Source organism: Sminthopsis crassicaudata, chromosome 1 (genome assembly GCF_048593235.1).
Source record: "Sminthopsis crassicaudata isolate SCR6 chromosome 1, ASM4859323v1, whole genome shotgun sequence".
Taxonomy (NCBI): Eukaryota; Metazoa; Chordata; class Mammalia; order Dasyuromorphia; family Dasyuridae; genus Sminthopsis; species Sminthopsis crassicaudata.
In genome coordinates this window covers 407,642,943-407,655,869 of record NC_133617.1, presented here as the reverse complement: position 1 = coordinate 407,655,869, position 12,927 = coordinate 407,642,943, and the positions used below count along the sequence as shown (strand labels likewise).

At 30.8% G+C, this 12,927-nt stretch overlaps 1 protein-coding gene across 2 annotated transcripts in view; it reads right to left on the bottom strand.

Moving 5' to 3' along the window:
• Window positions 1-12,927, bottom strand: part of VPS13A (vacuolar protein sorting 13 homolog A) — a 246,253-nt gene that overhangs the window by 163,109 nt on the left and 70,217 nt on the right. For both annotated transcript variants that reach the window (XM_074280102.1, XM_074280103.1), the window contains exons 14-22: window positions 12,658-12,720; window positions 12,042-12,165; window positions 10,255-10,349; window positions 9,017-9,159; window positions 7,166-7,355; window positions 6,953-7,067; window positions 4,901-5,037; window positions 2,038-2,170; window positions 1,200-1,317 (exon numbers count right to left, since the gene is read on the bottom strand). In XM_074280102.1, coding sequence (XP_074136203.1) covers window positions 1,200-1,317; window positions 2,038-2,170; window positions 4,901-5,037; window positions 6,953-7,067; window positions 7,166-7,355; window positions 9,017-9,159; window positions 10,255-10,349; window positions 12,042-12,165; window positions 12,658-12,720 — 1,118 coding nt within the window. The remainder of the gene's footprint in view (window positions 1-1,199; window positions 1,318-2,037; window positions 2,171-4,900; window positions 5,038-6,952; window positions 7,068-7,165; window positions 7,356-9,016; window positions 9,160-10,254; window positions 10,350-12,041; window positions 12,166-12,657; window positions 12,721-12,927) is intronic.

Here is a 12,927-nt window from a genome sequence, read left to right as displayed (position 1 = left end):
TACTAAAGAGTGGAAAGGGACCTGTATGTGCCAAAATGTTTGTGGCAGCTCTTTTTGTTGTAGCTAGAAACTGGAAGTTGAATGGATGTCCATCAATTGGAGAATGGTTGGGTAAATTGTGGTATATGAAGGCTATGGAATATTATTGCTCTGTAAGAAATGACCAGCAGGAGGAATACAGAGAGGCTTGGAGAGACTTAAATCAACTGTTGCTGAGTGAAATGAGCAGAACCAGAAGATCACTATACACTTCAACAACAATACTGTATGAGGATGTATTCTGATGGAAGTGGAAATCTTCAACATAAAGAAGATCCAACTTACTTCCAGTTGATCAATGATGGACAGAAATAACTACACCCAGAGAAGGAACACTGGGAAGTGAATGTAAATTGTTAGCATTACTGTCTATCTACCCAGGTTACTTATACCTTCGGAAGCTAATAATTAATGTGCAACAAGAAAATGGTATTTACGCACATATATTGTATCTAGGCTATATTGTAACACATGTAAAATGTATGGGATTACCTGCCATCGGGGGGAGGGAGTGGAGGGAGGGAGGGGATAATTTGGAAAAATGAATAAAAAATAAAATAAAATAAAATTTAAAAATAAATAAATAAATTAATTAATTAATAAGAAAAAGAGTTACATTGACAGGAAAGAAAAAAAATTAGCCTTGACTTATCATAAAAGGACAATTAAATGCTAGCAACTGGAGAATGATAATCAAATTTTTAATGTTCTGGTAGTTCTAGAGGCAATAATAATGGCAATAATAGTGACAATGGTGATGGTGATATTAATGAAGGAAAGTACAACTGATACTGATTTGTCAATTCTTTAACATATAAGTAAGAAATCCAAATCCAAACTTGATTTGAGTCCTACATGAATAAAAGTTAATACAAGTAGTTATTACAGCTGTATAATAAAATTTATTCTAAGAACAGTATAACACTGTTATGAGTCATCTCCTAAAGCAAAACAAAACAAAAAAGCATCTTATGTAGCCAGATATTAAAATGTTATTTGTTTAAACAGGTTAGTCCATAACAATTAAATTCATTCTACCAGACACTAAAATGCATGTTAAAACAGAGCTATTTCTTTTAAAAGAGCCATCTAAATGAAATATTTTCCTAATGATTAAATTATTGAGAAACAAATCCACATAACCAAGAAATGAAACATACTTAGGCATTCTTATATCTGTGACAACCATGGCCTTGGATAATTCCACATTAAAATGCATCGGCTCCAAAATATGCTGACGGGAAGACTTGAGTTTTCGAGCTTCTTTCCAATCATCACCTAGAAGCAATAAAGTACCTTTATATTTGCTACACATAGGAATTGAAAGCTTCAGCATAATCCTGGAACACTTCCCACCATCATCTCTTTATTATCATCCTCCCTTGATCACTGTGATTTCCCAGATTTGTTTTCTCCCCTTCTTTCTTCTCTTGCTGCTGCTTAAAGTTCCTGTTGACCTACACTCTTGAGGGGCTTCCTAACAAGCCAGAGGTATTAGATTAGAGCAGTAAATAAATATCACTGGAGAGGAAGCTAAATCATTTTATAAGGAAGGGTAGGCTAGGAGAAAGAGCACATCTCAGGGCTGATATTTAGAAAAATCAAAAAGTAACCAGAATTACATAATTTCACTAATTATATGCAAACATATTTAAAGACTGGATGTCTTCTTTTTTTAAAAGCATTCACGGTATCAATACAATTTTGGTAAATGAAAGTCAATCTGCTCTATATCAGAATAGAGTCACAACTTTAGGTAAGCATATAACACTTGGAGAAAATCTTCCCAAATAATTAAAAATTAACAGTTGGAAGGGAGAAGTAGGAACTAAAACTCTTGAAAGGACAATACTTGAATTATCCAAGTTCTTATACTGTGGAAATCTGTCATAATCAAAGGAAAAAAGTAATTCCAAAAGTTGGAAGTTCTAATAAAACATTCAAAATTTAGAGAATAAAAGAAAAAAAAAAAATCACACAATAATTTATATTACTTACCCTTAGTACTAAAAAGTAGCTGTATGCTACTAAGCTGAATATCAAAATTATCATAAGCTCTAGACATAATCTCTTCAATATTAGTCTGGTTTATTTCAATGTGTGGCAACTCAGAACGATTTCTGCTCGACACCTTAAAAGTAAATATTAAGATATATTTAAAACAGTTCAAAGCATGGCTTCACTTTAGAGTTTCCACTTTTTTAAAACTATAAAATAACTGGAAACAACATGGATTCAGACAGGGGAAAAAACATGTAGTCATGTTTTTTGGTACATACTAAATGTACCAAAAATGGTATATGTCCCATTAATGTTCAATAAACAAAGTTTGTCCCTGAAGACAAAAATCATAACCATTAAAGTTTGAAGGAATCATATTTACCAAAATTTAATTAAATAATTGACACTTGTTGAAGTGTTAAAGCTTATTACTAATATCAGATAAATATTATTTGATAAGTAATAACTTAATATCAGATATTTCCATAAATGTCAATGATATAAATATTGATGTTTTCAATTACTACTCTACTTGGAATTTCAATACTCTTTCAAAGGTCAACTCCAAAGCTATCTCCTTTAATAGGCTTTCCTGCTTCCTCATATTGTTAGTCCCTCCCTCCAAAAAACAAATTATTTATTTTGGAAATATTCTGTATTTATCTATGAATATACTGTACTTGTATCCTTACCACATAAAAGAATATTTAATAAATGCTTATTGACAAATTATTCATTATAATTATCTGACACAACAGGGATGCAAGTATGGTTCAATATTAGGAATGAATTAACATAATTTATCTGATTGAAAAAGTACCTAAAAGTATCTACATCAATAGATGTAGACAAACAAAGGCTCTGATAAAGTATAATACACATTCATGATAAAAACCTTATAAAGTAGACCACAGAAAGACCTTTTTCTTTTTTTAAAACATTTGTTTTTATGAGATTTTTAGGTTCAAATTTTTTTCTCCCTCCTTCTCTTTTGTTCTCCCTAACCTAATTGCTAGACAGCAAGCAATCTAATAAAGTTTATATGTACATCATTTTAAAAGTATTACCATATTTGTCATGTTGTGAAAGAAAAATCAACTTACATCATTTTAAATGTATTTCAATATTTGTCATGTTGTGAAAGAAAAATCATAACAAAAGGGAAAAAACACCCACCCCACCACCCCTAAAAGGTGTAAATACTATGCTTTGATCCACATTCAGTCTCCATAGTTCTCTTTCTAGTTGTAGATGACATTTTCTATCAAAAATCTATTGGAAATTAGGACTTTTTTTCAATATGATAAAAATCATATGCATAAAGCTAAAAACTAACAACCTCTAATGTGGAAAGCTAGAAATTTCCCTTTTAATACAAGAGTTAATGAAAGACACCCCCTTTTCCCACTGTTATTTGGCACAGTCCTAGAAATATGAAAAATACCAATAAGACAAAAGAAAAAAAAATCAATGGCATAGATTGGCAAAGAAAAAACAAAACTATATTGTTTTGATGATAGCTTTAAAAATCTTGGCCATTTCTAAACATCAATAAGAAAATTCTGGAAGAAAGACTAGAAGTTGAATTCCAATTCAAAATAACTACCAAAAAATCATTAAACTGGCCAAGAATCAATCTACCAAATTGCACTCATGACCTGTATACACACTATTACAAAATTCTCTTTAAAGCTAGATGGTGCAGTGGGGCTAGCGAACCAAAAGTCAGGAGAGCCTGAGTTCAAATTACTTAGTAGCATATACTTACTTACTATATTAGCTGACCTAATATTGTTATTTCTACATGACAGCTAGGTACTGCAATAGTTAAGTGTGCTGGGCCTACGAGAAAGACCCGAATTGAAATCCAAGTTCAGACACTTACTAGCTCTGTAAACCTGGATAAGTCATTTAACCCTGTTTGCCTCAATTCCTTTATCTGTAAAATAAGCTGGAAAAGGAAACGGCAAACCACTTCAGTATCTTTGCCAAGAAAACTCCAAAGAGGCTCATAAAGAGTCAGACATAATTAAAACTGCTCAACAATTAACAACAAGGATCTCTTGATCACTGTTGGGTCAATCAAAATAAGAAATGACAATACTACTAAATGAAAGTTCCAATAGAGCTAGAAAAAATATTAATAAAATTAATTTGGTGACCTAAAAGATCTAAAATGCAAAGGAAAATAATGTAATGATCTCCAGGCCCTGGAGAGGGCACAATACAATAGGTCAAAGGACAGTGGACTCAAATTTTGAATCTGCCTTGGTCAAAACACAAAATCTCCAACAGAGAGCTTCCCTATCTGTAACAAATTATTTGGGCTGGAACAAAATAAGCAAATAAACATAACAGATTCCTTTCTTTACCAATGCTATAACTTCCATAAATATTGTGTAAGCATTTTAGAAAAGAAATTCCTGCTACTAACATATGAATCATAACACAGGAAGAATTTTGGAGGTAAAGGCATGGGCTAAATGAATTCTAAATTCCCTTCAAATCCTTCTGCTTTTATAATTCATCTCGTAACTCAAATGAGTTCCTGAATACCTAGCAATACCTTCTTATTAAATTTGTTTCTACCCACTCTTCAAAAATCAACTGGTTCATATTCATTCAAAATTGTACTGAACCAATCTGACTAGATGAAAATTCTACTTAATAATCACCAAGGATGCAAATTTCACCTGCTAGTTCTAATAACTGGCTTTATCTTAAAAAAAAAAAAAAAAAAAAAAGAATTACATGTACCACAGCATATTATCCATGTAGCAGGCTAGGGAGGTAACAAACATATTCAAAATTATCAAAATAATATTTAGAAAGCTTTATATATTATATTATAAATGTATACCTTTAGGTGGCCAAGATCCAAGAGAAGTAAATTTGAAGTGGCAGTATAAAATCCAGTTTGTGGAATAATAATGTATGAAGCCTTCATATTAATTTTGAGATCAAGAATTTTCTGTGTTTCAATAACATATAATAAACCTTTAAAATAAAATTTAAAATTTTATAATTAGTAATTTTTCAAATTATAAGAACACAATATTTGTTGCCAAATTGATATGCAAGTTAAATATTAAATAAATCTTGTGAGTTTGATATATAATTTTAACATATATATATATATATATATATATATATATATATATATATATATATATATATATATATATAAAATACACAGTTATAATCAATTTACAAATATAGTAATCATGATAGCATACTTAGGATTTAAAATTAATTGAATAATCATAAAAAAGATAAATTAATGAATTGCACAAAAATAAACCTTAATGAATTAATGTCAATATGGAAGTCTCCAAAAATGAAACAGGTTAACTACACTCTATTCCTCAAGAAAGGTGACCCTTCTGTCCTTTACTTAACTGCTATGTTGAACTCATGACATGTATATAATTCAACCTAATTTTTGTATAGTTACTTGGGTACATGTCTCATTTCCCCTACTATAATATAGTATTCAAAGTATTACATTGGGCACATATTAATTGCTATATCTAGCACAAAAGAAGCAGCAAAAAAAATATGATCCAGGCTATGCCCTAATAACTATCAAACTGTATATATACCATTTGATCTCTTGAGTCTGTATCCCAAAGAGATCATAAAGGAGGAAAGGGACCCCATATGTGCATAAATGTTTGTGGCAGCCCTTTTTCTGTGGTGGCAGTAAGCTGGAAACTGATTGCATGCCCATCAGTTGGAGAATGACTGAATGAGTTATGATATATGAATGTTATGGAATGATTGTTCTATAAGAAACAATCAGTAAGATATTTTAGAAAGGCCTGGAGAGACTTATGTGATCTGATGCTAAGTGAAATGAGTAGAATCAAGAGAATATTTATATACAGCAATAAGAAGATTATGTGATGATTAGTATGATGGATTTGACTGCTTTCTATTATGAGGTGATTCAAGGAAATTCCAATAGACTTGTGATGGAGAGAGCCATCTGCATCCAGAGAGAGGACTGTGGGGATTGAATGTGGATCACAACATAGTATTTTCACCTTTGTTGTTGTTGTTTGCTTGTTTTTTTCTCTCTCATATTTTTTCCCTTTTGATATGATTTTTCTTGTGCAGCAGTATAAATGTAGAAATATGATTAAAAGAATTGTGCATGTTTAAGAGAGAAAAATTTGGAACATAAGGGTTTGCAAAGGTGAATGGCAAAAATTATCTTTGCATGTATTTGGAAAAATAAAATATTATTTTAAAAAATATCATCTAGGAAAATATAAAATCAGAAATAGAGATGAATTTAGCAAAGGAGTATCTCATAAGAATATTATAGGATAACAAACAGAAAGGGAGAGAGGGAGAAAGGAAGAAAAAGAAAAGCAAGTCTAGGTATCAAAAAAAAAAAAAGAAAAAGAAAAAAGAAACTGAAGGTTTAAAAGAACAAATTAAGTTTTGATCCTTCAAAAAGTGTGAAAAGGACATATTCATTACGATTTTTTTAGGGGGAATGGAATTCATGATTTTACTCATGTAAGGAACTCTCAATCAAGCAAATTTTTTCCCAAGAATGGAACAGTAAGGATTACACAATTTACATTCCTGAAGAATTAACAAAGGCACTGAAAGGTTAAATGATTTGCCCAGGGGTCACAGGACTGTGATGTGTTGGAGAAAGGGTTAAATCTAGAACTTCCTGTCTCTGAGGACAGCCCTCCATTACATCAAACTGCTTCATATTTCTTATCATATTGATCTTGAAAGGTAAAAATATATCAAATTAAGTACCATGATCATTTGTCTAGAAAAATAAAAATGCAAGATTATTAGCATTTAAAATAACACACTAAGCATTTATTTATGTGTTATATAACTTTGTCTTTTGATTTACCAGCAATGAATATAGACATTTATTTACCTGTTGATGTCTTTTCACGAAATTCTTCCAGTTTCATTAAAGTTGCTGTAGTTAACTGTGCCAAATGAACTTCTTTTGGGGGCCGAAAGAATTCCACTATACCATTCACTGTTTTCTGTTAAAATACATTTGTCACTAACACAATAACACACAAGTTTATGTTCATACAGACCTCAAAGAAAAAGTCCTGATAATAGAAGGTTCTTTACTTACTGCATCATATATAATTTCCAAAGGCTCAGCTTCTATGACACATCTCTGAGCAGCAGATCCATCTAACGGATTGGTCTCAAACATAATTTTGAAAAGTGAAGAAAAAGAATCCAATGGAGAAAGGAGACATGGTTTTGAGTGACGAGATGATGAACCAGTAATACGAAATGAGTCTATTTTGCTTTCAAATCTATATGAAAAAGGACAGCACAGAAATTGATAAACAAAAACAAGCATTTTCAGTGGTAAAAAAAATAAATAACACAAAAAAATTAACAGTTTAAATTAAAATCAGCCAATAAATTCAAAGAAAAATATTTTCTGCCTGAAGTGGTATAGTTAAATATGCATCAATCTGCTTTACTGGTTCTTTATTCATGTCATAACCATTAAAAGTGGTTGTCCCTCAAAGTTCTGTCCTGGGACCTCTTCTCTTCTTATTATCCATTTGGTGATCTCAAGAGCTGCCATGGGTTCAATTATCATTTGAATGCAGAAAATTCCCTATCTATATATGTAGCTCTGAGCTCTCTTGTGCCACATTACCAATTGCTTTTTGGATAACCTAAACTGGAAAAAAACATCTCATACACAACATGACCAAAACAGAACTTATTACCATTATTCCCCCAATCCTTCCGCAATCCTATGTTCCTTGTTTTATCAAAGTACCATTCATCCTTCCAGTCATCCAGGTTTGCAACATTGGTATCATTTTTAATTCCTTCCTTACTCCACATATCAATTAGTTGATAAATCCTCTTGGTATTTGACCTTCACAATATCTCTGATATATCCTTCCCTTCTATTAACTCTAGTACAAGTTCTCATCACCTCTTGCCTGATCTACTATAAGTCTTTTAATCAGTCTCATTGTCTCCAATCTTACCACTCCTCTACTCTGATTCCACAGTGGTTTCCCTAAATCATGGACCTAAAAATGCTGCCTCACGACTCAACAAATTCCAGTGGCTTCCTATTACCTGCAGAACCAAATATAAAGTCCTCTTTTTGGCATACAAATCTCTTTAATACCTTGCCTCTTCCTTTATTTCCATTCTTCCTCCACACAGTCTAACATCCAGCTATTCTATCTTAGTTACTATTCCTCATACCACTCCATCACTCTTTCCTTTGCACTGGCTATCTACTATACCTGGAATATTCTCACTTTTTATTTTACCATACTTTCCTCAAATCTGACCTTTTTCAGGATGTTTTTCTTGGTCCACCCAACTATTGGTACCTTCCCCTCTTAGATTACCTTTGGCCTAGTCTGTCTACTTGTACATACCTAGTTATTTACATGTTATCATACACATTTAGATGTCATCTCCCTGAAGGCAGAGATTCTTTTTGTTTTTCTCTCTATCTCCAGACCTTACCATATACCTGCCACATACTAAGTCCTTAATTAATGCATGTAGATTTTAAATTAACTTTAATCTTTTCTCAATACCTACTTATTTATATAGAAAAACTAGCATTTGTTACATATATTAAGTTCAATTTTAAAAGGAAGTATCATCAAATTCTATAGAGATGGAAACACAATAAAACTGATTGATGACTGAATATTGCTTCTCACACTAAAAACAAGTTCTGGATATATTTTAAAATTATACAATCTATATATATATATATATATATATATATATATATATATATATATATATATATATATATGTATATAAAATATTTAAGCTATCTTTGAAATGAAACTTTAAAAATGTTATTAAACAATACCATGCCTGTATTGAAATGCTGAAGAATATGTAAGATTCTGACATCTTCTAATTCTTACAATATGATTTTTTGTCATAACAGGAATAAAATTAATGTGACACCTACTTTAATGCTTGTGCTCCTGGTCGTTGTATGATCAATGTGCTGAATTCTCCTAAAGAAATAAGTACCAACTCAGATTTCTTCTCATTTTCCCTTAAGGAAATATGCATGCTTTCCAATCGTAGAGATAATTTTTTGGCTTCATACTAGGGAATATGTAAAGAAGTAACACTTATTATTTCCACAACCTTTTATTCCCCCCCCCAAAAAAAGTCCAATGCATTTTAAATACATTTCATTATAAAGTCATTATATGACAGAAGGAAAAGGTAGATTTTTTTTAATCTCTCTTTTGCAAAGGGAAATATTATATTCAAAAGCATAACAAAATAAAGATAAGCTTTGGTTAAAGATAAGCATTCAATTTGTTGTTCAGTCACATCTGATTCTTTGTAATTCCACTCAGAAGTTTTCTTGGCAAAGAAAACGAGTAGTTTACCATTTCCTTCTCTAGTTCATTTTATAGATAAAATGAGGCAAATAGAGTTAAGTTATTTGCTCACAGTCTCAGAACTTGTGTCTAAGGCCAGATTTTTACTTATAAAAATATGTCTTCTTGAATCCAGGCTCAGCAGCATTACCTAGCACCCAAGTATTCAACAGTACTGGTTGAAAAACCTTTCATATATGGTATGTACCTACCCAGCTTGCTTTCCCTAGTTCTCCCAGGAGCCAATGCACCTAGGATAGGTAGGTACATGAGGTCAGAGCCAAATGCTTTTATCAATAAAAGATAAAAGAATTTAAAATGAACTACAGCAAGCTAAGGAGCCTCTGGCTAGCCAAAATCAGGAAGGGTTTTTCTACCTTAGAAACAGGAGTAGAAATCAAAGTGCTGATGACAATCCTAAGCTCTGTAATATTAGAAACACATTTTTTCAAAACCATCTTCTTTATATATAAAAATATTTTTGACTTAATACTTTCTAAAATCCAATCAGCTCTAAAGTATAATAATTTAGGATCAATACCTTACAAGGTTTTTGTTTTTAGCCTTTTTTTGGGGGGGGTGGGGGGGGAGTGTGATCACCACTTCTGATGTAACAAAAGCTAAATCTTTTTTAAAAGATTTTCAAAACGTTCATTAAAGATAAATAAGTTATTTTATATGCACACACTTATTTTATATTACCACTTTTCCAAACATTAAAAAAAAAAAATCACAAAACAATAAAATGATACAATAAGAAATAGTTGCATTTAGCAAACATTTAGCAAATTTCCATGTAATGATATCATACTGTTTTGGGCAGTGTTGGATCAACAACGTTTTCACTATAACCAATTGCTTCATAGAGTTTAGCCTTCTCTTCAGGTGTCATATATTCTTCAAGACCTTATAGATGAGAAATTAAAAAATAATAATAACATTAAATATAATTTAGCTTTTCCTAATTTTGCAAAAATATAAAAATAGTATATATTAGCAGACAGTAAAAATTTTTATATCATTTATTATCTTTTAAAATGTTTTAATATATTGGTTTACTTGCTGTCTTTGGTATACAAGGTTTTGCAAGGGTAAATGTTGAAAACTATCTTTTATATTTTGAAAACAAAAACATTTATAAAAAAATAAAAAAATGTTTAAGGGACAAAAGATCGATGAAATAAAAGTTTGAGTTGACTATGAAATGGAATATGAAAATTTTGAAACTTTATTTTCTTAATTATAGTAAGACTTTAAGAAATTCATTAAAAACAAAGCAGCTACAAAATGAAACTAAACCAAAAAAAATTCATAACGTAAATAATTTATGTGGACAAACATGTTCAACTATTGATTGCTGCTTTTAAAAAACAAAGAAATAGCTTGTAAAATTTTAAGCAAACTGTTAAGAATAGATAGTAATCGTCATAATACTATCCCCTAATTAACTTTCATTTTTGTCTTTGATTTCCTACAATTATGTTCCTTGAAACAACTACCAACAATAGCTACAGCTAGCAGATATATAATTTTTTAAGGTTTGCAAAAGAAACTGAGATAAATGTGAAATTATTAATTTAAGGCCCCACAGTCAGCTCTTTCTGACTCAAAAGTTCAGTGACCACCTATATCACCTAGCTGTTCATTGCAACATCCCTACATTCTTCTCTGATTTCTACCTCTTGCTCTGAAAACAAAACTGGAATCAATAAAGTCATTTGTTCTGCTCTATTCACTTTTATTTTTAAACTTTCTAGATTCTAACTCCCTTCTTTGGTCACCAAATTTCTATATTTCTATAGAAATATTCCTAACTATTAAAATCTAAGCTCCTTGAAAGCATAGACTGTTCAACTTTTGTATTTGTATTTGTATCCCCAGTGCTTAATATTATCTTTGGGACCTAGACTCACTTAAGTATTTTCTACTCACTTGGTTCATGAAACAAAGTCATTAATTTAATTAAATTAAAATATTAAAAAGCACAGGGGAGTGTATGAAAAAACTCATCATTCTGTAAAGATTCCAACAGGTACTTCATCCAGCTCATCACCATCCTATGTCCCTCTGAATGGAAAAGAGGGCATGAACTCCAAAGCTTCCATTTAAAATGTGAGCTCAATTCAGAGCATCTCCTCATTTCTCAGCTGGCAGCTCTCTACTTTAAAATTCCAGTGATTTTCCATTAGAGATTTACTCCAGTCCTTCCTCCCCTCCCCACTGTGTCTAGTCTTCCTCCTTTAGATTTAATGCAAGTTCCTTGAAGGCATAAGTTCTTTTTGTTTTTTCTATTTATATCCCCAGGGCACAATAGTGCTAAGCAGACAGTAGGCACTAAATAAATATTTATTCAGTAACAAAACTTCAAAGAATCTTCCTTCAAGGTGACAATGAATCAGAAATATTTGTCAAGTCATCAAATCAATTCCAAATCTACCAAAATGAATGAATTCAAGTTTCCAAGGCAAACTGGCATAAAAATGTAAATACAGAAATGTCAGAGGAATTTATTTAGCTTTAACAGTGAATTTTTATTTCAAAATTTTAACTTCACATTTAAAAGATTAATGACACTAAAAATCAATTAAAAACACATACTTGGAAGTTTAGCATCTGCTTGCTCATTAGTAGTATTTGATTCTGACCAATTCCACATCCAACCAAACCATCCTTTATTTTCCTCAGGAGATGCTCCATAAATTTTGAATCCAGCTTTCTTTATCTGCAGCACAGTAAATGAGCATTATGTAAAATGAAAATTACATAAAATAAAATTAATTTGATGAACTGGTTTGTAGCCAGAAATTAAAAAAGAAATTCACGCTCATCTTTGCTAGGCCTATATAGCCGAATATATAAATTTACACTTACATTTACAAAAATAGATACAAATTACATATTTAAAAGTCACACATGATTTCTAAGAACTGTTGCTGATAAAGAAGTTTCCTTCTTATTATGAAAAGCAAAAACTCAATAAAAGCCACTGTCCTAGAATAATGTATTTTTCTTCAACAAATTTAAGATTTTAAAAGATACTGTTTTCACAAAAAGTGATTTAATATTCAGAAGAGTAAGATCAAAAGTATTTTAAGACCAAAGTATTTTAGATAGATAAATTGGAATTCATATGACTTTATCATCTAATTTCAAATACTTTGATCTTATTTTCCAACAACTGAAAAAAAAAAAATATATACATATATATATTTACCTCAGCTTCTGCTTGTTGTCTTGCCAAAATGATGTTAAATACATCTAAGATTTTTTCCAAATGCTGAAAGTAAAAGAAGAGAAAAGATGTGCTAATATCGCCTATATAACTTTAGACAAGATAGTTCTATTAAATTATTATTGCTTAAAATAAGGGAATTTTTGCATATAAGAAGGGTGACATGGAGTAAGCAAAATAAAAAAAATGACAAGAAATTGGAAAACATCTCATTTTTCAAGATTTAACACCTGAAAAGCATTGCTATTTTCT